Genomic DNA, 23,654 nt, shown 5'->3' with positions numbered 1-23,654 from the left:
CAGCGGTGCCGCCGCCCTTCCCGCGCAGCCCCCGCGCAGGGAGGCGGGCGCGCCCTTGCGGTGCGCAGCGGCGGGAGGCGGGTGCCGGCCCCCCACCCCCGCCGGCGGGGCAGGAGCCGCCCGCGGAGCGGCGGGTCCCTCCTCCCGCCCCCCCGGGGAGCAGCCGGCGGCGGCGGAGCGGCCAAGGGGAGGGTCTAAGGCCGGGCGCACCGCGCCGCGCCGCGCCGGCTGGCCGGACGGACGGGCGGCTGCCGCCGCGCCGCGGGCATGGCGGAGCCTGGCGGCGGCGGTGGCGGGGGCCGGGCGGCGGGCGGGCCGCAGCAGGGCTCCCCGGCCGCGGGGGGGCCGGCCCGCAGCGCCGCCGAGAGCCCCGGGGGGCCCGGCTCGGCGCGCACCGCGGGGAAGAAGGCGCAGCTGCGCGCCGCGCCGCGGGCCAAGAAGCTGGAGAAGCTGGGCGTCTACTCCGCTTGCAAGGTAGCCGGCCGGGCGGCCGCGGGAGCCCCTCCGCCCACGGAGGGTGGGGATTGACGGGAGGGGAGGGAGGAAGAGAGGGTAGGCGGTGGGGAAGGGCCGTGCCCTGCCACCCCACCCCTGCCGGGCGCGGGGGTGGCCCGGCTGCCGCCCGGCGCTGTCCGCGGAAGTGGCGGCTACGGCGGTGCCGGTGGATCCTGCTCCCCCCGGAGCTTTCCGGCCGGTGGCCGCAGAAATTAAACCCGCGCGTACCGAGTACGGGACCGCGTGGGCAGCGCCGTCTCCCTCCCGCCCGGGGAGCTGCCCGTCCCGCCGCCGCCGCTCCGTCAGTCCCTCCGCGGGAGGGAGGCGGCGGCGGGCGGGGCGGCTCCCGGTGCCGGCGGCGGGCGCTGGGTTAGCAGCGCTGCTGCAGCACTCCCCGCGTAAACATCCCGGGCGGGGAGCGGGGCAGCCCTCTGCTCTGCCCGGAGGTCGCGGCCCCGCGCGGGGGCTGCTCCAGCCCGGTCGCGGCGGCGGCCTCGCTGCGCGGAGCTGTTGACACCGCTGAAGCCGCTGCTCTGAGCTGGAGCTGCCGCCGTCGCCAGCAGCTCTGGCAAAGGGGCGAAGGGGCGCGGCCTCCGCGCTTGGGAAAGTTGTGTCCCCGGCGGTCACGTAGCGCCGGGCCGGTGTCCGCTGTCTGGTGCCCGAGCGGGGTCCCCTGTCCACCTGTACCCTGCCCCGGCGGGGCTCTCTGCTCCGTGTCTGCCCGGTGCTCGCATTCAGGAGCGCTACTCCTGGTTTCCCATCACAAGCACTTTCTGTCCGCCCGCGATTTTCTTCTTGGTGGGAGAAGCAGGACTCGCCTGTTTATTGTAGCGGGAGGCAGCTCGGTCAGAGCTGTCGCTCCCGCCTTCAGAGCTCTGACCGCGGGCATTGTCGCCTGTGCTCAGAGCACGGGCCGCTGGCTGCGCTGCTGCTGTCAGGGCAATTTCTGGATGCACAGCGGGGTTGACATGTTTAGATTGGCAGTGCTGATGTCAGATCCTCTAGTAACGCTTTCAGCTTTGAGAGTAGCTGTTTGTTCTTATTTTCTCTGTTCTCCTACTTCAGCAGATGGTAAGTGAAAGGACAAGCTAACAAACGGGACGAAGCATCATTGTATGGCTCTGTAGTCCAGTCTGGTGGTGTGAGCATATTTAGCTGTATGCTGAAGGCATGGCGCAGTGCTGCCGTGGGAGGGCAAATTACGGAAGCCACACATTGCAATGTCTTATTTGCCTGTTTCCACATGTGCAGGCACCTACACTTCAGCTCTGGTGCATCTATGGGACAGTGTGAGATTACACCGGTGCCGATAAGGTTAAAGAGCAGCTGGTGCGCTTGAACTTTGCAACGCTGTGGGCAGAGTGATATGGTGTGAAGCTTTCCCAGTGATGAGTCGCCTTTGCACCCCTTATTTTAATGTTAACATAATAATAATGCTAATAGATAAAGCTGGTTTCGAAGTGTGTAAATTTTTCATGGGCTGTTAGGGAGGTGTGTGTGTGTTTGAATTGCTTTTTTCTTCCCTGGTTGGTGCTTTTTTTTCCTCTGATGCACCTCTAGATGATGTTTTTGAAGGTGAAAGCCTTCTCCTGTAGTGCTCTGCCCCGTAGAGGTTGCTGTGCTATAGAAAAGCCTTATCTCCTCTGAAACCCTTTTCTTTTTGGGGGTCCTCACCACTCTTGCAGGTGCTTTGTGGTAAGGGGCATGAGCACCTTTTGTGAGTGGAGGAGGGCACGCTGTGGCCTGCTGTCAGCTCCTCTTTCCCTCCTGCAGGACGCTGGTGATGGGGTACAGAGCAGGAGCAGCTCTTATTGTCAGTGCTCTGCTGTGTGCCTTTGCTAGCCCTCTTGTCTGTGACAAGTCTTGGATGCATGTGCCATTGGAACTGCAGTGATGAATGGAGCAGGACCTGTGGCCAGAGGGTCTTCCTCTTGCCAGGATATAGGCACAGTTCCAGCACTAAACGCTGCACTGCGTTCAGATTAAAATTGCTGTATGACTTTTGTACAGTAGTTCAATGGCAGGCAGCTTGCTTTCAGATCTCATAACAGAAGCAAGTAAGCAGACTAGAAGCTCCTTGTAAGCTTCTCCTGTGGGATAAGGTGGGAAGGATGGTGCGGGGTGGAAGAATGTTTTATTTTTCTTCCCAAACACCTGGTAGGTGTTCCAGAACACTTCTTGGTTTGTAACATTAGTGGTTTGCCGGAAACTGTAGCCTGGAGAAGCTGGTTTGCCAACTGTAGCAGTGCAGTTTGTAACTTTGAACTTTTTCTTACTTTGGGTTGCAACTTCTCTTCCATTGATTTTGCATTTGTGTGTGTGAGTGCAAAAGAGTGAGAGAAGGCAAACACTCGCGCCATCTCTGAATGGACCATCTGTTTTCATTCAAGTAGTGACTATACATGGATCTTATGTAAATCTACATGGAGCTGTACAAGTTTTGTACATACAAAATATGTAACGGCATCCTTAGCGTCAATCACTTTCTCCCACATACGTTTAATTGCAAAATTCTGTACAGTATTTATTAGGAGCTTAACCTCAGATGTTTGGAGTAAGAGGCAGGGAGCATCTGTCTGCTAGGGGTGAAGAGTCACCACACAAGAAGGTGGAGCGGTCAGTGACTGTGCAGAGGGTGAGTCTCACTGGTGACAGCAGAAATGCTGAGCAGAGGACAGTAAAAGGCACTGCTCTGAGGCGGGGGCTTGGTCCCCAGGAAGGACCTCCTGGTCCTTCTTTACAACCCATCCCTTTCTGTCATGTGAAACATGGGCAAAGACTGCTGGTAAATACATACTTGGTGTGCATGTATCCTGAGCAGAATGAGCCTGAAGTTTAGGGAGCTGAGACTAGAAAAATGTGGGGTTTGGGTTTTTTCCTGATAAAAAGAACTGGACAGGAGAGTTGTAGCAGTGATAAACAGTGACAAATCTGTTGAGCTGCTCCACTTGACTTGTTCCTCTGTGGGAAAAATCTGGGTGGAAGGCATAGAACAGGCTCTTCCAAGTAAAAAACCTTAAAAGCCCAACTCTGAAGGAGGAGGGTGGCATTCTGAACAAGATATATATAATAGGAGTTGGTACAGTTTTCATGACTTTTGGAGGTACACAGTAGTGCTGTGTGGGGTTATGTATTTGGCACTTGCTGTATCTGTGCATGTATGAATGGCTGCATACATCATTTTGGTTTTGTCCACTGTGAAGCTGAGCATTAGGCATGCGAGCTTTCAGCACTTTATATAAAAGCAGCACTGTGTGACTTACACACATAAATATATTTAATGAAGGTGTAGGAGGAAGTCTCCTCTATACTTTTTTCCCCTATTGGTTTAGATTATATGAAAATACAACTCTTTCTCCAGTCTCACTGGGAGCTTTTTATGTAAATAAGGTGAAATATGTACTATTTTAGTACACCAAGTTTCCTGTAAACTTGTTTATTTTTCATTATATATATCTTAACAGTAATGCCAGGGTGTTTGCAGATATAATGAGAAGTCAGTAGCCTAAAGCACTTGTACAAGGAATGATACCTCCTTGAAGAAAAGCTTTTTGCTTTAGGTGAACAAAGTAGACAGAATGAGAAGGTTTGTGATGAGATGACTTGGCCAAGGCCCTGCAGCAGGTGAGCAAGGGCCGATGTTGAAGTAAAATCCCAGCCCCAGGCTCAAGACCAGCTGCTCATCCTGTCTCGAAGCACTTCTTCCCACTGCTCATTCTAGAGTAAGCTCTGGTTTTCCCACACATAAAAAAAGGAGTTCATAAGGTAAACTTGTACCACATTTTCCATTATAAAATATTTTCTTTCCTGATTCTTATAAGGCAGATTAAGATGAGGTCAATTTGGCCATGTTACTGCTGTGTTCTGTATAGTGGAAGTACAGCTCCTTGAAGCTCAACTCTAAATGTATTGTTTTCTACAAAATATAGGAGACGAAGAAGACATCCAAAGCTTTCTTATCACTTTCATTGTGAGGTGAATCTGTTTTATAATGTCTTACAGGCCCTATTAAAGCATCTTCCTTTAAATAGGAAATCTACCATTAACTTTACAAGATAGGAACTGGGTGCTTATTAATACAAGCTTTATATGGTAGCCTACTTCTCTTCTGTAAGTGCAACTGGAAAGCAGAAGGAATTAAATAATTGATCTATCAATAAATGAAGAATATGCCCTTTAAGCTGCCCATTAAACTGCTTATTTTGTATTGTTAAAGATAAATGAGTCAGCTAATCTCCTGATACATATGAGTGGCTCTTTGAGTAGTGTCCAGCTGTTTGGTTCTTGGGTACTGGACATATGAGTAGGAAGAATATATTATTTAAATTCGTCAATGTATTTATTATCATTTATGTGATACTCTTTGATGAAGTCACCATTTTGAGCTTGCTGCCAGCAGCAGGAAAAATCTTATAAGGTATTTTACACAGCTTTTGTGTTGGGAGGAAGAAGATGTTTTCTAGTGTAATTATACTTGTTGGAAATAGAGAAGATCTGTAACATTCTGTGTATAATCTGTTGAGCCTGCTTTGCATCTCAATTACCAAATAGGGTAACCTGTATAATTTTAAGCTGGAAAGAAAAACCCTGCACAACAGCTAATTGAAACTCAGATTTAGAACTGTTGAGGTCTTTTACCTTGTAATTAAGTTAGCTTGAAGTTTGCACATTCTCAGGCTTATTTCACTATCCAGAAGGGGGAGGGATATTTTAGTCCATAGGTTATTATTTTAGCATTCTTGGTTTGTTTATTATTTAGACAGCTGAAACTCACCTAAAAGGGGCTGAGATATGTGCAATATTGTAACTTTCAGGTGTTCCTTTTTTAAATAAAATACTGACAATTTGTGTTAAAATGTTCTGTATTTTTTCACTGTCCATATTTTACTTATCTGTGTATTCAGTATTCTAAAGGAAACGATAACTTTAGTTTGCCTAGAGTTGCAGTTTTCACTGCTCAGAGCTACTGGACAGTTTGATTTCTCCCACTGTAACACTCCACCAAACCTGAAAGGTGTTAAAAAGAAAAGTGAAATTGCGTCGTGCAGTACAAAATATACATAATTTCTGTAATTTTTTTTTGTTTGTTTTGTTTTTTGTGGGGAGGGGGGCAGGCAACAGCATGTAGTTGTTGTGTTTTATTTTATTATACTCATTCAATTTTATTTAAAAACACAAATGAAGGTGTGGTGTTCATGATCCCTGGGCCTGCAAAGATGACAGTCATTATTTTTTAGGTTTCATTAGGGCAGAAGTCCCCGTTGTTCTACAGTGGATTTATCAAAGCTGTGCAGATGTCCCAGAAAATGAGGCTTCAAGGACTGGATGTGCTATTTCAAATACTTTTCCTTCCTTTCCTCAAAAGTGTTTTGGTCTTAAATTAAGTTTTTGCAGAGGTGAAGTCATACTTTATTTTCTAATGAAAAACAGATGAGTGACATTAAAAAACAAAAACAAAAAAAAAAAAAAACAAAAAAAAAAAGGAAGAAAGGAAAAAGCCAAAGATAGTCAAAGAAAGGATTGAATGAGCAAAATGCTGTGGAAGATTTAAAACAACTCAGCAATTTAAGCCACTGAGGAATGCACATTGCATATTCACTGCAAAATACTTGCACTGTCAACATCTACAGTGAAAGCTAAGTTTTAAAGAGGACCTTTTCAGGTTCTGTTTTGCCTTGGTTAACAGAACATATATGATGATTCTGGTGTTTTATAGAGATTAACAAAAAAAACCACCCTAGTGGTTGGTTGGTTGGTTAAGGTCTCTAGAATAATTTGAACAATATCATTTAACAGCTGTTGCAAAAAGATCTGGCGAGGAAACACCAACAAGAGCAGAAAAAAAATTGCCATTGAACATGCTGGTTTTATTCTTCTGTGGGTGGGTTGATGTTTATTTTTGTCAGTTTAACTGAGCTGTTACCACGATTCGTACATCTGTTTGCATCTTTGCTGTTAATTATGGTGTGACACTAAAGTTTACATAGTTACTCACTGTTTAGAGTCTTTTGGCTTGATAGTAAACATTGCTTGGTGAGCTTCTGTGACATACTGCTTCCACTCAGAGGAAAAAAAATCACAAAAGCCTTGTGCCTATTTTTAGGAGGGAGTTCTGGATATGCTTCATTGTGGCATGATTTAAGGCAATAAATAATGGTGATATGTCAGTAATTTACAGTGTTAAACATTTGTCCAGACAGCTGCATGGGAAGGGTCAAATCTTACTTCCCTAAAATAATATTCAATCCTTTTTTGTTTGACAACTCTTTCACATTTGTCTCTTGCATTTTCTTTGTCAATAATCTCATTTCCAGACTTCTTCCCTTTTTTTGTTGACAGTTTCTCTATTCTCATATTAAATGCAAAACTTTCATGGCAACACTGCCTTTCTCACATTTTTAAAGCAAATATGTATAGTTTATTTGGCATTGGTTTTGCCTTGGGAAGCTAATTGAAAACAAGGGGTTTTATGTCATCTCCCAGATGTCCAGAGTCCTTGCAGTGGGGCAGTCTGTGGTTTGCAGGTATCAGTCACTGAGCTCTCAACTCCATTTAGCTCCGAGAGCCTCTGGGGCTGGATGACAAACACAACTGGCGCAATGCCTGTGAAACTGCAAGAGATGGCTTCTGCCAGAAAATTACACTTCAGTTCTCTGCCAGTCATATTACTCACAGAAAACACGATAGGAAAAGAACATAAACTTCACTATAAATCTTTTCCGATTGCATTTTATGAGACTTAGAAAAAAAAAATTGTTTTAATCTTCCCTTCGTTTCATCCTGAAGCCTCGCTAATTTCACTTTATAAATGCGTGGGTTGGCAGGCGGTCTGCACCCTCTCAGTGAGTTTGGAGAGCCAGGAGGATCAGGCCATGCAAGTTGTCCCCTTTTCAAGGGAAATGTGCGGAAATGGCTTTGCTGGGCACTTGCAGGTGGATTTCTGAGTCATGCCGGTGCCTACAGAAAATGCTGCTCACAGCCCTTGGTGCCTGCCAGGCAGAGGCCAGGGCACCCAGGGCCAGGAGCCCAGCTGGATAAATACTTAAGCCTCAGGGATGGTAAAAACATCATGTGGTGCTGAGCAAACTGCGGGTAGCAGTTCTCTTGGTTCTCGGGTTACTGAATATTGAAATGAGTTTAAAAGAACACTTTACCAGCCATTTACAAAGCTGTCACTGTTAAGAGCTGTCAAACTGTGATCCTTTCTGCTTCTCCTGTGTTCTTCTTCCTTAGGTAGGATGGGATTTGGAAACTTAAAAGGAAAATGAAATAGGTTCCCGAAATAGATCACACTAAATGTATGCAGAATCAGTTTTGAAAAATGATACATTAGTGCTGCATATATTACCATCACAATTTTTCCTACTAAGATTGTTTCAGCCATAAATATTATGCAGCAATTGGCATACTTTCCTCACTGAGGTCTCGGCAGTGCAATTTCATGAGTATCTTTTTACAACCCAGTGCACTGATATCTCTGAAGAGTAGAAAAGCAGGCTTTCTTTCCAATCAGATCTTCAAATAGGAGCACGAATGAAGTTAGAATGACCAAATATCCAACTTTTGGATATGCAGGAGAAAATCCCCTCCTGTAAAGCTGCTCTTTGGATAACTGGAATCGGTACTTTGTACTTCTGAATGATTTGAGACACAATTACCAAAGTCACAACCTTTTCCTTCATGGTCTTCCCTTTTAGCTGCATTCTCTTGGTGGTTGTTTGACATTCGGTGAGCCTAAGTAAACTTCCTAGGGAAAGCAGCAGGTTGCGGTGGAAGTGTCACTGTCTTTGGCATCTGTTGCTTTTGTGGCCAAGTGTTCCTTGCCTTAAACAGCCTTCTCCAATAGTGCATTTATTGTTTGGTTATTTCAGCATTAGTTAACCCTGCCTGGTTTGTCATGGGCTTGGTTTCAGCTGTGTGTGATTCCTTGGTGCCCGTGGAGCTGATGAGGCAGTGACAAACGTGTTGCCTGTTAGATAACCTGTTTATGTTTAAATAATTAAATCTGTCTCGGTGGCCGGATCTGTAAAAGCTGATTTACTACTAAATATTTGAATATTTTTTTCAGTAGAGTGAGGGATTTCTGTAAAGGAACTAGCCAGGGTTCGTTATGAATTCTGCTTACCAAACTATGTTAATCTCTCTGTGATAGTATTCTAGTTCTGATAATTTCCAGAAAATAAAGGTTAATAATGTGGTGGATAAAAATACAAACAAAACAACAACAAAACTTCCCCCTCTTCTCAGCTCGCCCCCCCAAAAAAAGAAAAAAAAAAAAAAGAGAAGCTTTTTATTGCTTTTGAAATATTTTTGCTAGTTCTTTTTATTGCTTTTGAAATCATGCAGTTTCAGCAAGTTCCCGTGTTTTCTGGCGCTGATCGATATCCCTTTGCTTTGCTTTTCAGGCCGAGGAGTCCTGTAAATGCAATGGCTGGAAGAACCCGAACCCGCCTGCCACGCCGCCGCGGGCCGAGCTGCAGCAGGCAGCGGTCAGCCTGGCCGAGCCCTGCCGCAGCTGCAGCCACGCCCTGGGTGAGCCCCAAAACCACCAGTCAGGGTGCCACGCCAAGGCCTAGAAATGGGAGTTACTGTTAGGTGTAAATAGCTTAGATTGAAATATGGTTAATATTTTAAAAATATGGTTAATATGGAAGTATCCTAAAATTAGTTTTATTGGAAAGGAACTCGGGTAAGGTGCAACTTCTAACAACGCCGACATTCCAAGGTGCTAAAATGCAAAAGCACCATTAAGCTACCTGTAATAATTTTAATACTTTGTCTTACGTATGCCTTAACCTTACATAGCTTTACCTACCAGCTGCCTTCGTTACAAAGCGAATGACTCTCTCCTTTAGGCTGTATTATGTTTCCTTACTTTAGAACAATGTATAAAATATTCTTGAACATCACTACCGAGATGCTAAAAGAGCTATCCTTCCTGAGTCACAGAAAATAAAACTAGGGTTGTACATCTTAGCATGGTCTAAGTTATTGTGCAGACAGCTTGCATGTCTTGGAAGAAACTGCTCAAAATCCACTGTTAATACTGTTGTGGTTTCTGGTTTTGGTTTTCAGACTTAAAATAAGTAACAATTTGTTACCCACATAGCCTGAAAAACAGTGCTGAATCACTGTATTATTATTTTAAGGATTTATATTTTTATCCAGAATAACAGCTGATGGCTGTTTCTGTGTTTATCAGAATCAGAGAATAGTTTGAGTTGGAAGGGACCTTTTAAAGATCATCTAGTCCAACCCTCCCGCAGGCAGGGATACTTGATGTTAGATCAGGTTGCTCTGAGCCCCAGCCAACTATAACGTAAATGTTTCCAGGGATGGGGCATCCATCACCTCTCTGTGCAATTTGTTCCGGTATTCTACCACCCTCATTGTAAAAAATCCTTTTTCTGATATCTAATCTAAACCAATCTAAAGCCACCACCCCTTGTCTTGTCACTACATGTCCTTGAAAAAGTCCCCCTTTGGCTTTCTTGCCAGCCACCTTAGGGTCCTGGAAGGCTGCTCTAAGGTCTCCCTGGACCTTCTTTTCTCTAGTCTGAACAACCCTACACTCTCAGCCTGACTTCATAGGAGAAGTGCTCCAGCCCTCAGATCAACTTCATTGCCCTGCTCTCAACTTGCTCCATCATAGATCCACATCCTTTCTAGCAAATACTGAATAAAAATTCAGCTAAAATAAAATTCAGAACTAGTTGAAAAAAAACAGTTGCTGTTTAATTTTTGTTGCCACACAAAGCTTAGGACAAAGAAATAAAAAATAAAAAGGGAAATTCAAAACCTTCACAATATATCACTTATTATTTTACTTTTGAAAAAAAATATTGTACTTCGAATAGAATATTTTTTTCCCTTTTTTTTTTTTTTTCAGTACTCTTTCTTATTACATGTGTTTTCATGTAATAAAACTCATTACATGTAATTTAATTCTAGGCTTTTCAGCAGAATTTTTTCCTGATATTCAAAATCTCTGAGTTTGCTTGCAGGAGAAGATTAACAAATGCATAATATTACAGAAAATTCAGTCACTTTAGCCAAGTTAGTTTTGACTTTTCATCACACAGCTTCTCTGTGCTGCTTCTGTTTGTGCAATTAGAGTGGCTTGTGTTACCCATCCCTTTCAATCCTGGCCTTTGAAGAAAGCTTTTTTTTTTCTTTTTTTTTTTTTTTTTAAACTTGCAAGATGTGCCTGTCAGTTCTCTGTTCTTCAGCAGAATTTGTGGATGCTTTGTATGAGAAAAACTTGGCTCTTCTAAAAGATGGGCCTGGTTTTGTCTATTAAGAAATATTAAATCATTCTTTAGCTAGGAAACCAGGGAAAACCAGTACTGTAAAACCAGAAAAAGTATTCTATCAAAAAAAAAGTATTCTATTTACTGCTCTTTTTAGAAAATACTTCTGACTGCAGCTAATGAGGAAGATGTTTCATTTAAAATAACTGAAATGAGTTGCTGTGGTCTTCCTCATACTGCTGGAAAAGTATGCATTTTTGCCGTGTTTTTCAAGATAATTTTCCTATTCATCTCCTCTAAGTTATTGTATTTCTGCTGAATACCTTTAAAAGCAGATTTACCACAAGGTATGTGGGCTTCGCATTAGCTGTGCTGCATTTTCTTCTCCTCAGAAAGCCGCTGAAGTAGCAAGCTAGAAATTTCTGTGCTGGTTAAACGTGTACCTGATGTAATTTTTTTTTTTTTCCTGTAGAATTTAATTTTTCATCCCAAGGTACTCCTACATACTACCTTGTTTGAGATTTCTGTTTTTGGGGGTGTGGCTTTGATCTTCAAGCCAGTGCAGCTTTTGGTGCATAAATCTATTTGATTTTGTGTATTATTGTCTACTTATCTACAACTTATATTCATCCTTTTGGTGCTCAGTGCCACAGTTTGGCTCAATGTCATTGTTTTAATGATTTTTTTTTTTTATTTGGGTGATATATCTTCTAACACTGTGACAGGATTAGATGCTGGGACAATTCACTGTCCATGTGCTTTATGGTGTTGCATAGTCAGAGACTATTCTCTTTTCTATTTGATTGTTTCTCCTGTGTTGCAAGGTGCATTTTTTATCTGGTAAACATTGTCAGTCTTTGATCACTTTTAAAACTAGTTGGTTAATGTGCTAATACATCATATACACATTCAGTCTCTTTTTTCTCCCTATCACTGTCTTCAGTTCCTGCTATGCACCTTCACATTTGGGTATTTCTTGATTCTAGTGTTTTGAGATAGGCTGTGGACACGTTCCTCATTAATCCATTTTTTTCACCATTCCTAATTTGTACACTCCAGTGCTTGTTTGCTATCACTGAGCCTTGTTCTTTCTGCTTGCTTTTCAGTGCATGCTCTAGCAACCTATACATGTGATACTTAAATTTCTTTTCCAGGCATAACAGCAACGGAAGAAGAGTGTACCAGTTGGGCAGTGCATGTGATTGTGATTGTAACTCTAGTCAAGAGTGATGCAGTATCTGATGCCAGTGTACTAAAGCTTTAATTTTAATGAAACACTTACTAATGGCCACAGAGTTTGGGAATGGGCTGTGAACATCTGAAGAAAGATAGTTTGTTGACCTGGTGTATAAGCATTGGTGTCTGGTAAATGCACGCTGGTAAAACACTTAACTTTTAGATTCAGTATGAATAATAATAATTCTCTAGTTTAATAAAATGTTTAAACACAGCTAAGTAGTCATGGTTCAGTATTGTTATGGAAACTGCATAGAAATGGTTTCTTATGCTGATGTTTTATTCATTTGTTGAAGGCAAGGTTTCTTTGGTATGTTATCAGCTTCTAATGCAAAGCTCCTCTAGGAGGATGTTTATTCCTTGCAAATGATCAGGACAAACTGCTGGGAATATTAACCCTTCATACCTGTCTTAAGGACAGAAGTTAAATAATTTTATTCTGCCCAGAATACTGATTATTTATCCTCAAAGGAAGCTCATGATGGTCACGTGCCTAAGACACTATATTATAAATTTTCATTTAAGTGGAAACAATTGCTGACATATTTTTAAAGTTCTGCATAACAGTGCACTTTTTACTAGAAGCCAAATAAAGGTATTAAATTTAAATGTTTTGGTATCATACTACTTCTCAAAACAAACCATCTTTGCTTGGTGGCCAATAAATGTGATCGTTTTCAAGTCAAGTGTTATTTTTCCTCACTAACTCCCCAGCTAAGGAGTCAGATTTCTGTTGAAAATATATGTTAATCTTAAGAAGCAAATATAGATAAAATGTATTAAAATATAAAAAGTTAATATGCCCAAACTTAAAAGTATTTTTTTTCTTTCTTTGAAAGGATATTTTCTTGTCCTTTCTGAGGAAAGGATATGCATACCATCTACATTAGCCTGGAGTCAGTAAGATCATTGCGTTTTGTAATGCAAATATCTTCTTTTTGGGAGTTGACTTTTTGTTTTACGCTGCCTTCCTTCTTCCCGGGCCAGTTTCTCAAACCAGCTTGAAATGAATTTCCCGCTTTACAGGGAAAAACCACAAGCTTTTGAAAATTACAGATGTGAGACTGTATTTACCTTTGGAGACAATAAAAGGGAGTTTGTCACTTGGAGACTGCTGAACAAATGAGCATGTACAGTCTGCAAAATCTCTGTTAATACAGTGTGCACAAAGCACAGTTTGAGCTTACATGATACAAAAGCAAGGGACTTAGCTAATAACGCCCAGTTTAAAAGAAAAAGTCATTTTTTGGGACTGGGTTTTTTTCACTCTTCACAAAATAAGGTGATGCTTACATCTGGATTGCATAATTTATGGAAATTATGGATTTATTTTCTTAAGTCAAGAAAACTTGTCTCAAAGACGTAGCTCCAGGACAAAAATGTATGTAGTTATTTACATAGTGCAACGTATTAATACAAGCCTGACTTCTGTATTCTGCTTAAGTGTTAACAGATGATGTGATTCCAACCAGCTGCCATTCCTCTGCTGTGGAAGTTACCACTGCTGGTCAACCTTTACAAACTGCTCTGATGTGACACAGGTTTCAGTTACCTCAGATAAGATGTGTTCTGTTTAAGTAGGTTATTACAGGATCAGTGCTTTTACAGTTAAGGCTTAGCTGGAGATCTCCTGAGCTATAGTTGTGCAATGGGTTCTCTCAGTAGCCTTTTACAAGTTTGGGTTTTTATTTTGTTTAGCTGCTCATGTTTCTCACCTGGAGAATGTGTCTGAAGAAGAAATGAACAGGCTCCTGGGGATTGTGTTGGATGTGGAATATCTGTTCACCTGTGTCCACAAAGAAGAAGATGCAGACACCAAGCAAGTTTATTTCTACCTGTTCAAAGTAAGCTGAACTTGTGGAGTATCTTCTCAGATTTTTCACTTTCTCACACATAAGCCAATTTCATTGGTGCTCGGGCGTGGATTGACTTTGTCTGCTGAGACAGTTTTTCTCTGGGACAATGCTCTGCTGAGTAACTGTGGGCTGGACGTTCTGGTACTTGCAATATACTGATTCTTATTCCAAAAGTCATCCAGGTGATTGAGGAACTGACCCTGGGTCCCACGTATAAACTGCAACCTTCTTCACTGCCATACCAGGAAGAGTCAGTTGACACATGAATGGTAACTTAGCTGCCTGCATTTCCTCAGAGAGCCTCCTGCATGCATTTCAGAGAAGGTGATTTCACAGTAAAGTTTAGTTATTACAAATTCAGATGACTGAACAAGCAGGTATATAGCCAGGAGAATTCCAACACTGCTCACAGTGCGTTGTGCCCTTGTGACTTTCATCCACTCTGTGTATGAAAATACACTAACTTTTCAACGTCTGCGTATTTTTAACAGCTTTTGAGGAAGTGCATTTTGCAGATGGGAAAACCTGTAGTAGAAGGATCTTTGGAAAGTCCCCCATTTGAGAAACCTAGCATTGAACAGGTAAAGAGTCAAAATGTGGTTTTGTGTTGGTGTTGGTGTGTGATGTTTTTTTTTCTTGTTTATTTATGTATTTTTAAATTTTATTTTAGTGGGGGTTTGGAGGCTTTGTTTGGGGATTTTTTGTGGTTTGTTTTTGTAAATGTAAACACTGGTTTTGAAACAGGACATTTTTTTAGGCACTTTGCAGATGTTTCTGTGTTCTGCTTAGGATAAAATAGCGGGGTATAAATTGTTGTTGGTTCTCCTTTTAGTATTTGTACAATAGTTACATTATTTGGCTTCTCATCATTGGTCTTATGCTTTAATGAAACTGATTTTTTTGTGGGTTTAGAGAGTTAACTTGAAATGCTACTTTTATGTGGGCAGTTCTAATCATTCTTTGTTCCAAGTGATGAAAAATGCCTGTTGAAGTTTTGAAATCCAATATTAAAATGGCACTTGCCTTCTGTATATCAAGAAAAATGTTACGGTCCAATTCAGTGAGATCATAGCCTTCTCTTTCAAAGGGTGCACAAGAAAAAAACCAAAGCAGAAACCAAAGAATAATTGAGGCTTTTGTGACTCTCAGTAGATAAAGAACATATGACAAATTCAGTTTTTGGTTAAGCAAGCTCCTAAGAATGCACTTCTGGCAGACAAGTGGGCCCATGAACTCCAGTGAGACTATGCAGAGGCTCACATACCTCCCTGACACAGGAGCTCAGTGTTTTCCCATCCAATTGATGTTCTATTGTTAAACAGGATAATTTAACTGTGAAGACTGCTATGTTTATTAATTATTTCTTTGCAACTCTCACTTCTTATCATTTAGGAAGATCAAGCCACTTTATTGCTGAATTTCTGAGAAGTCTTCACTTTAAGTTCTCCTTTAGTTAGAGTATAAAAAAACGTGTTTGTAATCCCCCTAGGCTCCTAATCCTTAAAATATACTATTAAAAAGGTTTTATTCAATGCAATTTTTTGTCAAATTCTTCATAATGTGCAAGTTGCTTAAGAAAATAAAGCATAGGGATAAAAGAGTAATTCTTCTTACAGCTTATTTTGAAATAATTTTCCCTTTAAAAAAGACCAGTATTTACAATTCTGTTTTTAGCAGCTCAGCCACTCAAACAAAATTATTTGCTAAACACTGAGTGTTATAATGGATTTATAAAATATGTGTTGCAGCAATTTTAGTCACCCATTTTAATTATGTTCAGTAGATTTTTCTTTAAACTGGACAGTTTCCAAAGTGCAATGAGGAGACATGATTGTGAAGTATTAAGACTTCTTGAAAAAATAACATGATTTGTAGACATAAAGTTAAGTAGAAGTCCATAAGCTCTAATTTATTATTGACAAGTAGCTGAAGAGGTGATAGTTGGTTTATGTATAGATGAAAGCCTACCAGAACTTTCTCTGTTTTCTGACTTTGAGAAGGAGGGAAAAAAGAATTTTTTCTTCTTTCCCTCTACATCAGCTGCTGAGAGTAGGTTAAAAATACCTGGATGTACCTCCTGCTGTGTACACAGGTACCTGTGGCATCTGCATGATGCTGAGCAAGGAGTTCATGGTCTCCGATGTTTCTTTTCTTTCTCATGCAATGCAATTTCATTATAAACATAAAGTGAGGAATGTTTGAGGATGCTCCTATAAAAATTATGGCTAAAGTATTAAAAAGCATTTAAGTATTAAACAGAATTTTCTTACTTTTTAAGGGTGTGAATAATTTTGTGCAGTACAAATTTAGCCACTTACCCTCGAAGGAAAGGCAAACAATAGTGGAGCTGGCTAAAATGTTTCTGAACCGCATCAACTACTGGCACCTGGAGACACCTTCTCAGCGAAGACTAAGATCACCCAATGATGATATTGCGGGGTATAAAGTGAATTATACCAGGTAATGCTGCTTTTGCTTGTTAGGAGTCTTCCTTACAAATAGGGCATGTGCAAACATCAGGAGTACACCAGTGTCTTTATGCCATAGACGGACCTTGTGAATTCTTGCATCCGTGGATTTAACATGAAGATCTAAGGGTTTTAGTGAGACTGTATCAGTTTCACATGCATCCTTGGGTCTTGAGAGATGTGCTTTATCAGCCAAGAGCAGGGAGTAGAGGCTGGAACACTTGTATCTAACAATGTTTTTGCAAGATCTGTGTTTGTGAAGCGTTCTCAGTCTTCTTAAATATGAGCCTCAATTAAGATCCCTATTTATCATTCAACTTAAAAAAAAAAAGAAAGAACATGACATTTAGCATTGTAAAGCATCACTGTTTGAAACCAAATCACGGAGGAGTTGAAAAATTAAACTAATTTTGCAAGTGCTTGAATGCTAAATGGGGGACAGATATTACTACGTTCCTTAAAATTATGGTTCTTGTTATGACCATTTAATGAGCTGTTAGAATTCAAAGTAATAACTTAGTCGCAGGAGGATTAAGAGCTAGGATAAAAAGACGTCTCTATTTTCTTTTTCTCACAAGAGTAGTGCAGTGCCTTTTTCAGTAAGCAGAGTGAGAGCAGTTTCAGGGTCCTGCCGGTCTGGCAGCAGGTAGTTAACCTCTGCCAGCACACCGTTCTCAGGAACGCCCCGGACATCTCTGCTGGCCAAAGGGGAGCACCACCTTCTGGCAGCTTTCCCGGTGGCCTTTCCTCTCACACACCTCCTCTCCATGAAGGAGAACAGCAGCAAACCTGGTGTGAGTTGCGACTCTGGGTAGTGGCAGAGAAGACTGCGCTGTGTCTGACCCAGATGTCCTGTCACCTTGAATAAGTGCCATAAAGCACACTTGCAATCCATAGTGGTCCTAAGACCATGTTTGGTGGGTGTTTGACCTCCATTTGTTTGTGATAACCAGTGTCAGCCAGGGGTGGTAGGAGTTAAATCTTGTTAGGAATTGATAATTGGTTCTGGTTGGTGGCTTTTTGTTGTTAATTTTTTTGTCACTTGTGTTTTCTCAGCTATCCTGCCCACAGTCCCTAAGGTCCCTCCCCAACCCAAAGTGCTCTCCCCATCAAATCTCACTTGTCATTGTGAGCTTCTCTCCTCTGTGTTGTCTGAGGCATTGCTCAGGGTGTTTCTGTGCACCATGGGCACACCTGAATTTTTGCAGTCACCAATCTCATTTGAGAACCCGAGGATTTGAATGAAACCACATCAGAGTTTCACATGCATTCTTGTGTTTTGAGAGCTGTGCTTTATCGGCCAAGAACAGGGAGTAGAAGTCTGTGAGCAGCTCTATCTCACAACTCTTTTGCAACTCATGTTTGCAAAGATTAAAGCGCCAGAGTTTGGGAGAACATTTTGAGACAGGCTGTACTTTGGATCTGGATGAGGAAATGTGTGCAGGATCCAGCACAGTGTGTTTGCATCCAAATCCTAATATTTTCTTTTCATTGCTGGAGCTTTCCAGCTTTTCACTTACACATAGATATCAAAATCTTGTTTATAAGATTAACAGATATTGTGATCTACATAGTCAGTGTATTCCTGGGTTATCTCTTTGGTACCATAATCTCTTTTCCTAGAAAAGAAACATGACATCCTGTAATTTTCCTTAGTGCAAAGTTTATTATGGATGGAGGTACTGGTAACAAAAGAGTAATAAGACAGTATAATGGGATGAAGCCAATTGGTGGAAATACAGGGCAGGAACTCAGTTGGATTGGGATGGTGATGGAACTAGTCAAAATTGTCACCCATTTGGCCTCTGTGTGAGGTAAGGTAGACTTTTAGAGGGTAAAACAGGCTATGCTAAGGGTCTTTGGAGCAAGAGATGTGTGAGGGTGGATGAATGAGCTGTGGAGAGAATCCCTGACATACCTATGAATTTTCTGTTATTGTGATTACTGTCTGGAAAAAGAGTACTTTGTGTAAACTAGACTGCAGAGAAAAAGAATATATGAAAACTTAAAAGTACTTGGTTGTCATTTCTGTAAAAAAATGGGCAATATAAATGCTGCTTAACTCTGTCCAGCCTGGTAGTGGAACTGATTTATACGGTCATATAGCTCTCAGCTGCATTATAAATGATGTGGGTAGTGGTTTTATTGCATTAAGTCGTATGTTAGATTGTGATAATTACCTGGCTTTTTTTTCTCTTTACAGGTGGCTTTGTTACTGCAATGTCCCTCAGTTTTGTGACAGTCTACCTCGGTATGAAACCACACAGGTTTTTGGTAGGACATTGCTTCGCTCTGTTTTTACTGTAATGAGACGACAACTGCTGGAGCAGGCCAGGCAAGAAAAAGACAAGCTTCCTCAAGAAAAACGAACACTAATCCTCACTCATTTTCCAAAGTAAGGGTTCCCAGTGTGTCTGCCTCCAAAGTTAACCATCAACTTCGTTGTGGAAAGGGAGAAATTACCTGCAGCTTAAAATAATTTCTTTTTATTCAGTAGCAACTAGACACTGCAGCTTTCTTTACTGCCATATCTTAGATTAGTGTAGTTTATGTACACAAATGCTTGCTTTGTTTTATCCTAGGCCTTACTTTATGAAAAGGATTATTCATATTGCTGGGAGATTGTGCTTTTTGCCTATTAGCAGGTACTGTAGGTCAATTACTTTCTTTTTCTGTAGTCCTTGGAAACAATGTGGGTCCAGACCTCCAAAAACATGCTTGCATCTGCTTTGGTGATGGAGCATTAAAAAAAGGGGGGGGGGATGTTGTACAGAGTTTATAAGAATTTCAGTTTAATTCAATATTGTAATAGTTACCCACCCCTAGAAGAGATGGGTTTATTAGAGAGGAGTCAGTATAAAACTGCATCATTGAATCCTAAACTCATAAATTTAATACTGAGTATATTTTCCAGTACTGGAATGTTGATGACAATCTCTCACAATAAAACAGCAATTATTACAAATAATTATGGCAATAATAGGGGTATTGAAACATGCTCAACTTTGACAGTCCTTAATTTCAAGCATTTTACTGATGGTGAAGAGGGGTAGTGATGTTGACAGGATCATTCACTGTAATGAATTCCTGTAAAATAGTGTATCACTTGAAAAATATCCTTATTTTACAAGGGTAGCTTGTTTCTCTAAGTCATACTTTAAAAGCCTCCTAACAACAAATGAAGTGAACCTACAGAAGACCTGGTGGCACTGATGCTATCTATGCAAGCTACTGTGTTGGGCCAGAAGATGGGTTAGAGCTGAGCGGAATGAAAAACAACATGAACTTTCCTAAGCTGAGTAGAGTAAGGATTTCTTGCTCCTACTATTATTCATAGTTTATTTTGCCACTTTGAAAAATGTGCACTGTCTTTGGGGTAGACTGTTATGGTTACAGGAATGTCTGTGCGTGTCTGGGAACAGGATCATGATCTGGCCCTGAGACAGATATAAAAAAGGACTTAACACCCCATTGATGCAAGGAGCAGATTTGTGGTGGAAGTAGGTGTGCATATGCCCCTGTTTTCACTGCCTTTTAAAGCCTTTTGCAGTAATTTGAAAAGCATTACTATTCACTGCAATTCCTTTTGATATTCTGCTGGGGGGAAAAAAAGACAAATACTGTTTCCAGATGATCTGTGGGAAGTATGAATAATGTTTTAAATCTTTCATGTACTTATCTGAAGCATTTGTCTTTCCTCTGGCATTGTGCTGAGTGAACCCCACAGAGGAGCTGTGTCTCAGAGCATGGAGCCTGGCACTGGCACAGGGCTCCCTTCTGCCCTGGGCTCTCCTTTTTGGGCAAAGGAGCACCCACAACTTGTGTCTGTGCATACCTAGGCAATAGTTGCTATCAGGGCTGAAGGCAGAGCCTCTGTACTGCCTGGAAATAGAGCTTTGGCTAAAGTTGAATTTGTCCTTCTGCTTTGTCACAGATGGTCAGGTCACTGTTACAAACTTTTTAGCCATTATCACCTGTGTAGACAGCAGCAAACACAGGAAATTGTTTAGGTATGGGTGTCCTACATATACAGTACAAGAGTCTGACTTGATCCTGAAAATCCCTATCCTGTTCAAGGAAGTTTTACTCATCAGTCCTGTTGGTTTCAGCTGAGCAGTTTCTATACATATAGATAACTCCTGAGAGTAGAAATGTGCCATGTCAACTTCTGGTCTGAAAACCTCTTTTGTGCAACATAGGATAAGTAGCTGTCTTGCTGTTGGGAAGGAATTGGTGTATTAGCCCTGAGAAGGTGAGTGTGCTGGAGAGTCTGATCTGTGGAATAAAATAATGCTAAGAAAGGTTTAAAATTGTGCTGTTTCTGTAACTGTACCAAAGTAAGGTTAAAAATACTGTTATGCAAGCACACACATGGCAATTAGATGTTACAGTAGGACACTTAAAGGAATGAAAATATCTTTCTAAGAGCATTTTTAGTAACACTGGGATTTTATCAAAGGCAGATAGCAAATGCATCTGCAAAATACTGGTTTATCAAAACAGACATATTTTGCCATCATTGTATAACATCAGTCAACTCATAGCTTTCTCATTAGTGGAGTTTTGCTCTGTAAAAGTAGTTTGTAACTGTCTTTTTCTGCACTTGCAAATTAGATAACTATTGCTTGTAATCAGAGGCAAGGTTTTGTAAATGAAAGCACTCTACTGAATTGTGGTACTTCATGTCTACTCTGGCGTGTGATTTTTGCATATGTGGGGGTTTTTTTAATAGCATTGGCCAACAGCATTTTCTTACTGACTTAGTAAATGTTTTTAATTTAAAAACATTGCAAGTATTTATTTTGAAAAAGAACCTGTTTGGAATGATCCCATTAGTTGATATTTTGCCTCGTTTTGTGCCTAGGTTTCTGTCTATGCTGGAAGAAGAAGTGTACAGCCAGAATTCTCCCATTTGGGATCAGGATTTCATGGTGTCTAGTTCCCAAACTGGCCAGCTGGGAATCCAGACAGGTAATTTGCATTTAGTGATTGGTAGCACAAATGAAAACTGCATGAAACTGCATGATTTAGGACTAATGTGGGGCTTTTTTATATATATATATATTAGAGAGAGATAGAGAGGTGTTAGTCTGTGACCTTTTAAAAGTTTCATTATTTTAATTGGTGAAACAACTTCTCCCTTGATTGAGTTTGACTTGTCCAACCAGTCTTAGAGCACTGTAAATTGGACAGGTGAAGCTGAATGACGAGATTTTGCTTTTCAATAGAGCCCTACAAAAAACCTTTTCATGAAGCTGAATGCCAGCAGGCTTGGCAGGTATGTGAGGGAAGTTTGTTTTCTTAGCTTCTGCTTAGCACTGAGAACTAATAAAGCCTGATGTTTGCAATCCCTGTTATCCAGCAGTCCCTTCTTAGGTAGAATTTAGTTTAGAAAAATACACTGAGATAAAGCTTTAATGTCTGTACTTGTGAAGTGGTGGCAGTGCTCTGTTGCACAGTGTTCACTGTTACTTTTTGGGTGGTGGGGGTCCATCTTTGTGACAGTCTTTCCAGAATGGGTTCCGTGACCTGATTTTTTTGTGCTTGTTTTTTATGTCGTTGCAGTTATCAGTCCACCTCCTGTTGCAAGATCTGTTGCATACAGTGCAAGTCCTTCATCTCTGGAGCAATCCAACAGTGGGAATATGAGTCCAGCTTGTAAAGTTTCTTCTGCCCTTGACCCAAACTTAGGTAATGGAGAAGGAGTGTCGCCTTTTGACTTATGTTGATCTTATCAATAGTTGCAGTATATGGTAACCTTTGTCTTCACTCTACATGAGCAAACTTGAGGAGTTTCTGATGAAAGATTTGCACACGCATACCTTTTTCTCCACTACAGTAAAGTTTAACTTACAGAAATGGCAGCTGTATTTGCAAAAAAAAAACAATTGGTTTGTTTAAATTAATTTAAAATGGGGAAAGGTATGTTGGTGTCAGAGGTTTTTGAAAAATACGCTTTCTTGGAGTATATCTATTATAAGCCATTAGAAGAGGTTTCATTTAAATAATGGCAGAGTAGAAGGGGCCATCACATTTGGGTATTTTAATCTTTCAAGGTAGTGAAAATGCATACATTTAAACAGTGAAGAAAAACACAGACACACCAACCAGGTTAAATTTAAAACCTGAATGAGGTTAGGTGAAAAAAAAAACCAACCAAACAAAAACCTTGCAAGAAAAAAAGTTGGTGATGCATAAATTCTCCTAATAAATCATTTTTCAAGCACCTCAGGATTAATGAGCCTGTCAAGAGAGGTTGCTAGGTCAGAGAGATGATCCCAAGCTTATGTAAAGTGAGTCCTCAAGGAAGGAGAAAAACCAAAACCAAAGTGAATTTTTAGTCTCAGTATTTAGTACAGAAAAACTTGGGGTGGCTCCTAAACTGCAGTTTTCTGTAAGGTAATTTCTCAAGTTGTCCCTCAGAAGTGGCAATGAGTAGGGAGTAGGATGATGAGTGGGATAATTCTGAGCATGCAGCTGGATCTTTATTATTTACCTCAGCTAGTCCTTGGTGGACTGTTCTTTTATGAATTTAACTAGTTTCTTGTGCTATATAATGCATGTGTCTCTGCAGTCAGTTGGGCAGCTAATAATTAACTTGGTATATTTTGATTTGGAAATCTTACATAGATTTTCAAATATGTATGACATACATATGTATGTATATTTATCTGTATGTGCTGCTGGGTTTTCAGAAGAGGTGAAAGAAATATATGATGGGTACTGTCTTGGTTTGAAAAGACAGGTGTCTCCTAAGGAAGGCAGGAGCCTCCCTTGAAATGGAAAATGTAAACTCTCTCTTTCTGAATTATTATAATTTTGAAATTAAGGGACTCTTAGGCAAAGATATAGGATTAGGAATAAAAGTTCTTTACCAGTACATGTAAATTTAAAAAAAAAAACAAAAACCTACAACTTAATAGGAAAATTAAAATAAAATGCAGCAGTACAAAAAACCACTGACAGAGTCAGAATACAACCTGACACCCATTTGGTCAGGATGTTGGTAGCAGTATCATTAAATGGTGGCTGCAGCTCTCCTGGAGTGACAGATGTGGTTCTGTTGAAGCAGTGATCCTGTAGAAGGGTGTGGTTTTCTTCTGAAGCTCCAGTGGTGGTGTAGATGGGTCCGGTCTTCCTCTGGGATTCCAGTGGAAGAAGGCTGACTGTGGTATTCCAAGGCTCAGATTATATCCAGGTAGGAATGCTTGGCTCCTCCCCCTGGGTGGAGCATCTCACAAAGGGATGATGTAATTTTATCAGTCATGCAGTGAGACTCAATGGCCCATTAACAGCAGATAACCCTCTGGAGGGAGGATGGGTCATGGAAGACATAAAGAACACTGCCA

The 23,654-nt window shown here is 41.2% G+C and overlaps 1 protein-coding gene across 1 annotated transcript in view; it reads left to right on the top strand.

Annotated features, from left to right (window-relative positions):
• The first annotated feature begins 267 nt into the window (after window positions 1-267).
• The window catches only part of KAT2B (lysine acetyltransferase 2B), a 40,695-nt gene continuing 17,308 nt past the window's right edge, over window positions 268-23,654 (top strand). Inside the window, exons 1-8 of the mRNA XM_005519143.3 lie at window positions 268-474; window positions 8,901-9,027; window positions 13,680-13,825; window positions 14,329-14,418; window positions 16,116-16,297; window positions 18,509-18,700; window positions 21,170-21,276; window positions 21,871-21,996. Of these exons, the coding sequence (XP_005519200.2) occupies window positions 268-474; window positions 8,901-9,027; window positions 13,680-13,825; window positions 14,329-14,418; window positions 16,116-16,297; window positions 18,509-18,700; window positions 21,170-21,276; window positions 21,871-21,996 (1,177 nt within the window). The remainder of the gene's footprint in view (window positions 475-8,900; window positions 9,028-13,679; window positions 13,826-14,328; window positions 14,419-16,115; window positions 16,298-18,508; window positions 18,701-21,169; window positions 21,277-21,870; window positions 21,997-23,654) is intronic.

Source organism: Pseudopodoces humilis, chromosome 1 (assembly GCF_049639895.1).
Source record: "Pseudopodoces humilis isolate 2021_Gansu_Grassland_sample_001 chromosome 1, ASM4963989v1, whole genome shotgun sequence".
Taxonomy (NCBI): Eukaryota; Metazoa; Chordata; class Aves; order Passeriformes; family Paridae; genus Pseudopodoces; species Pseudopodoces humilis.
Note: the sequence above shows the minus strand (reverse complement) of the source record. Positions and strands in the feature narration are given on the sequence as shown.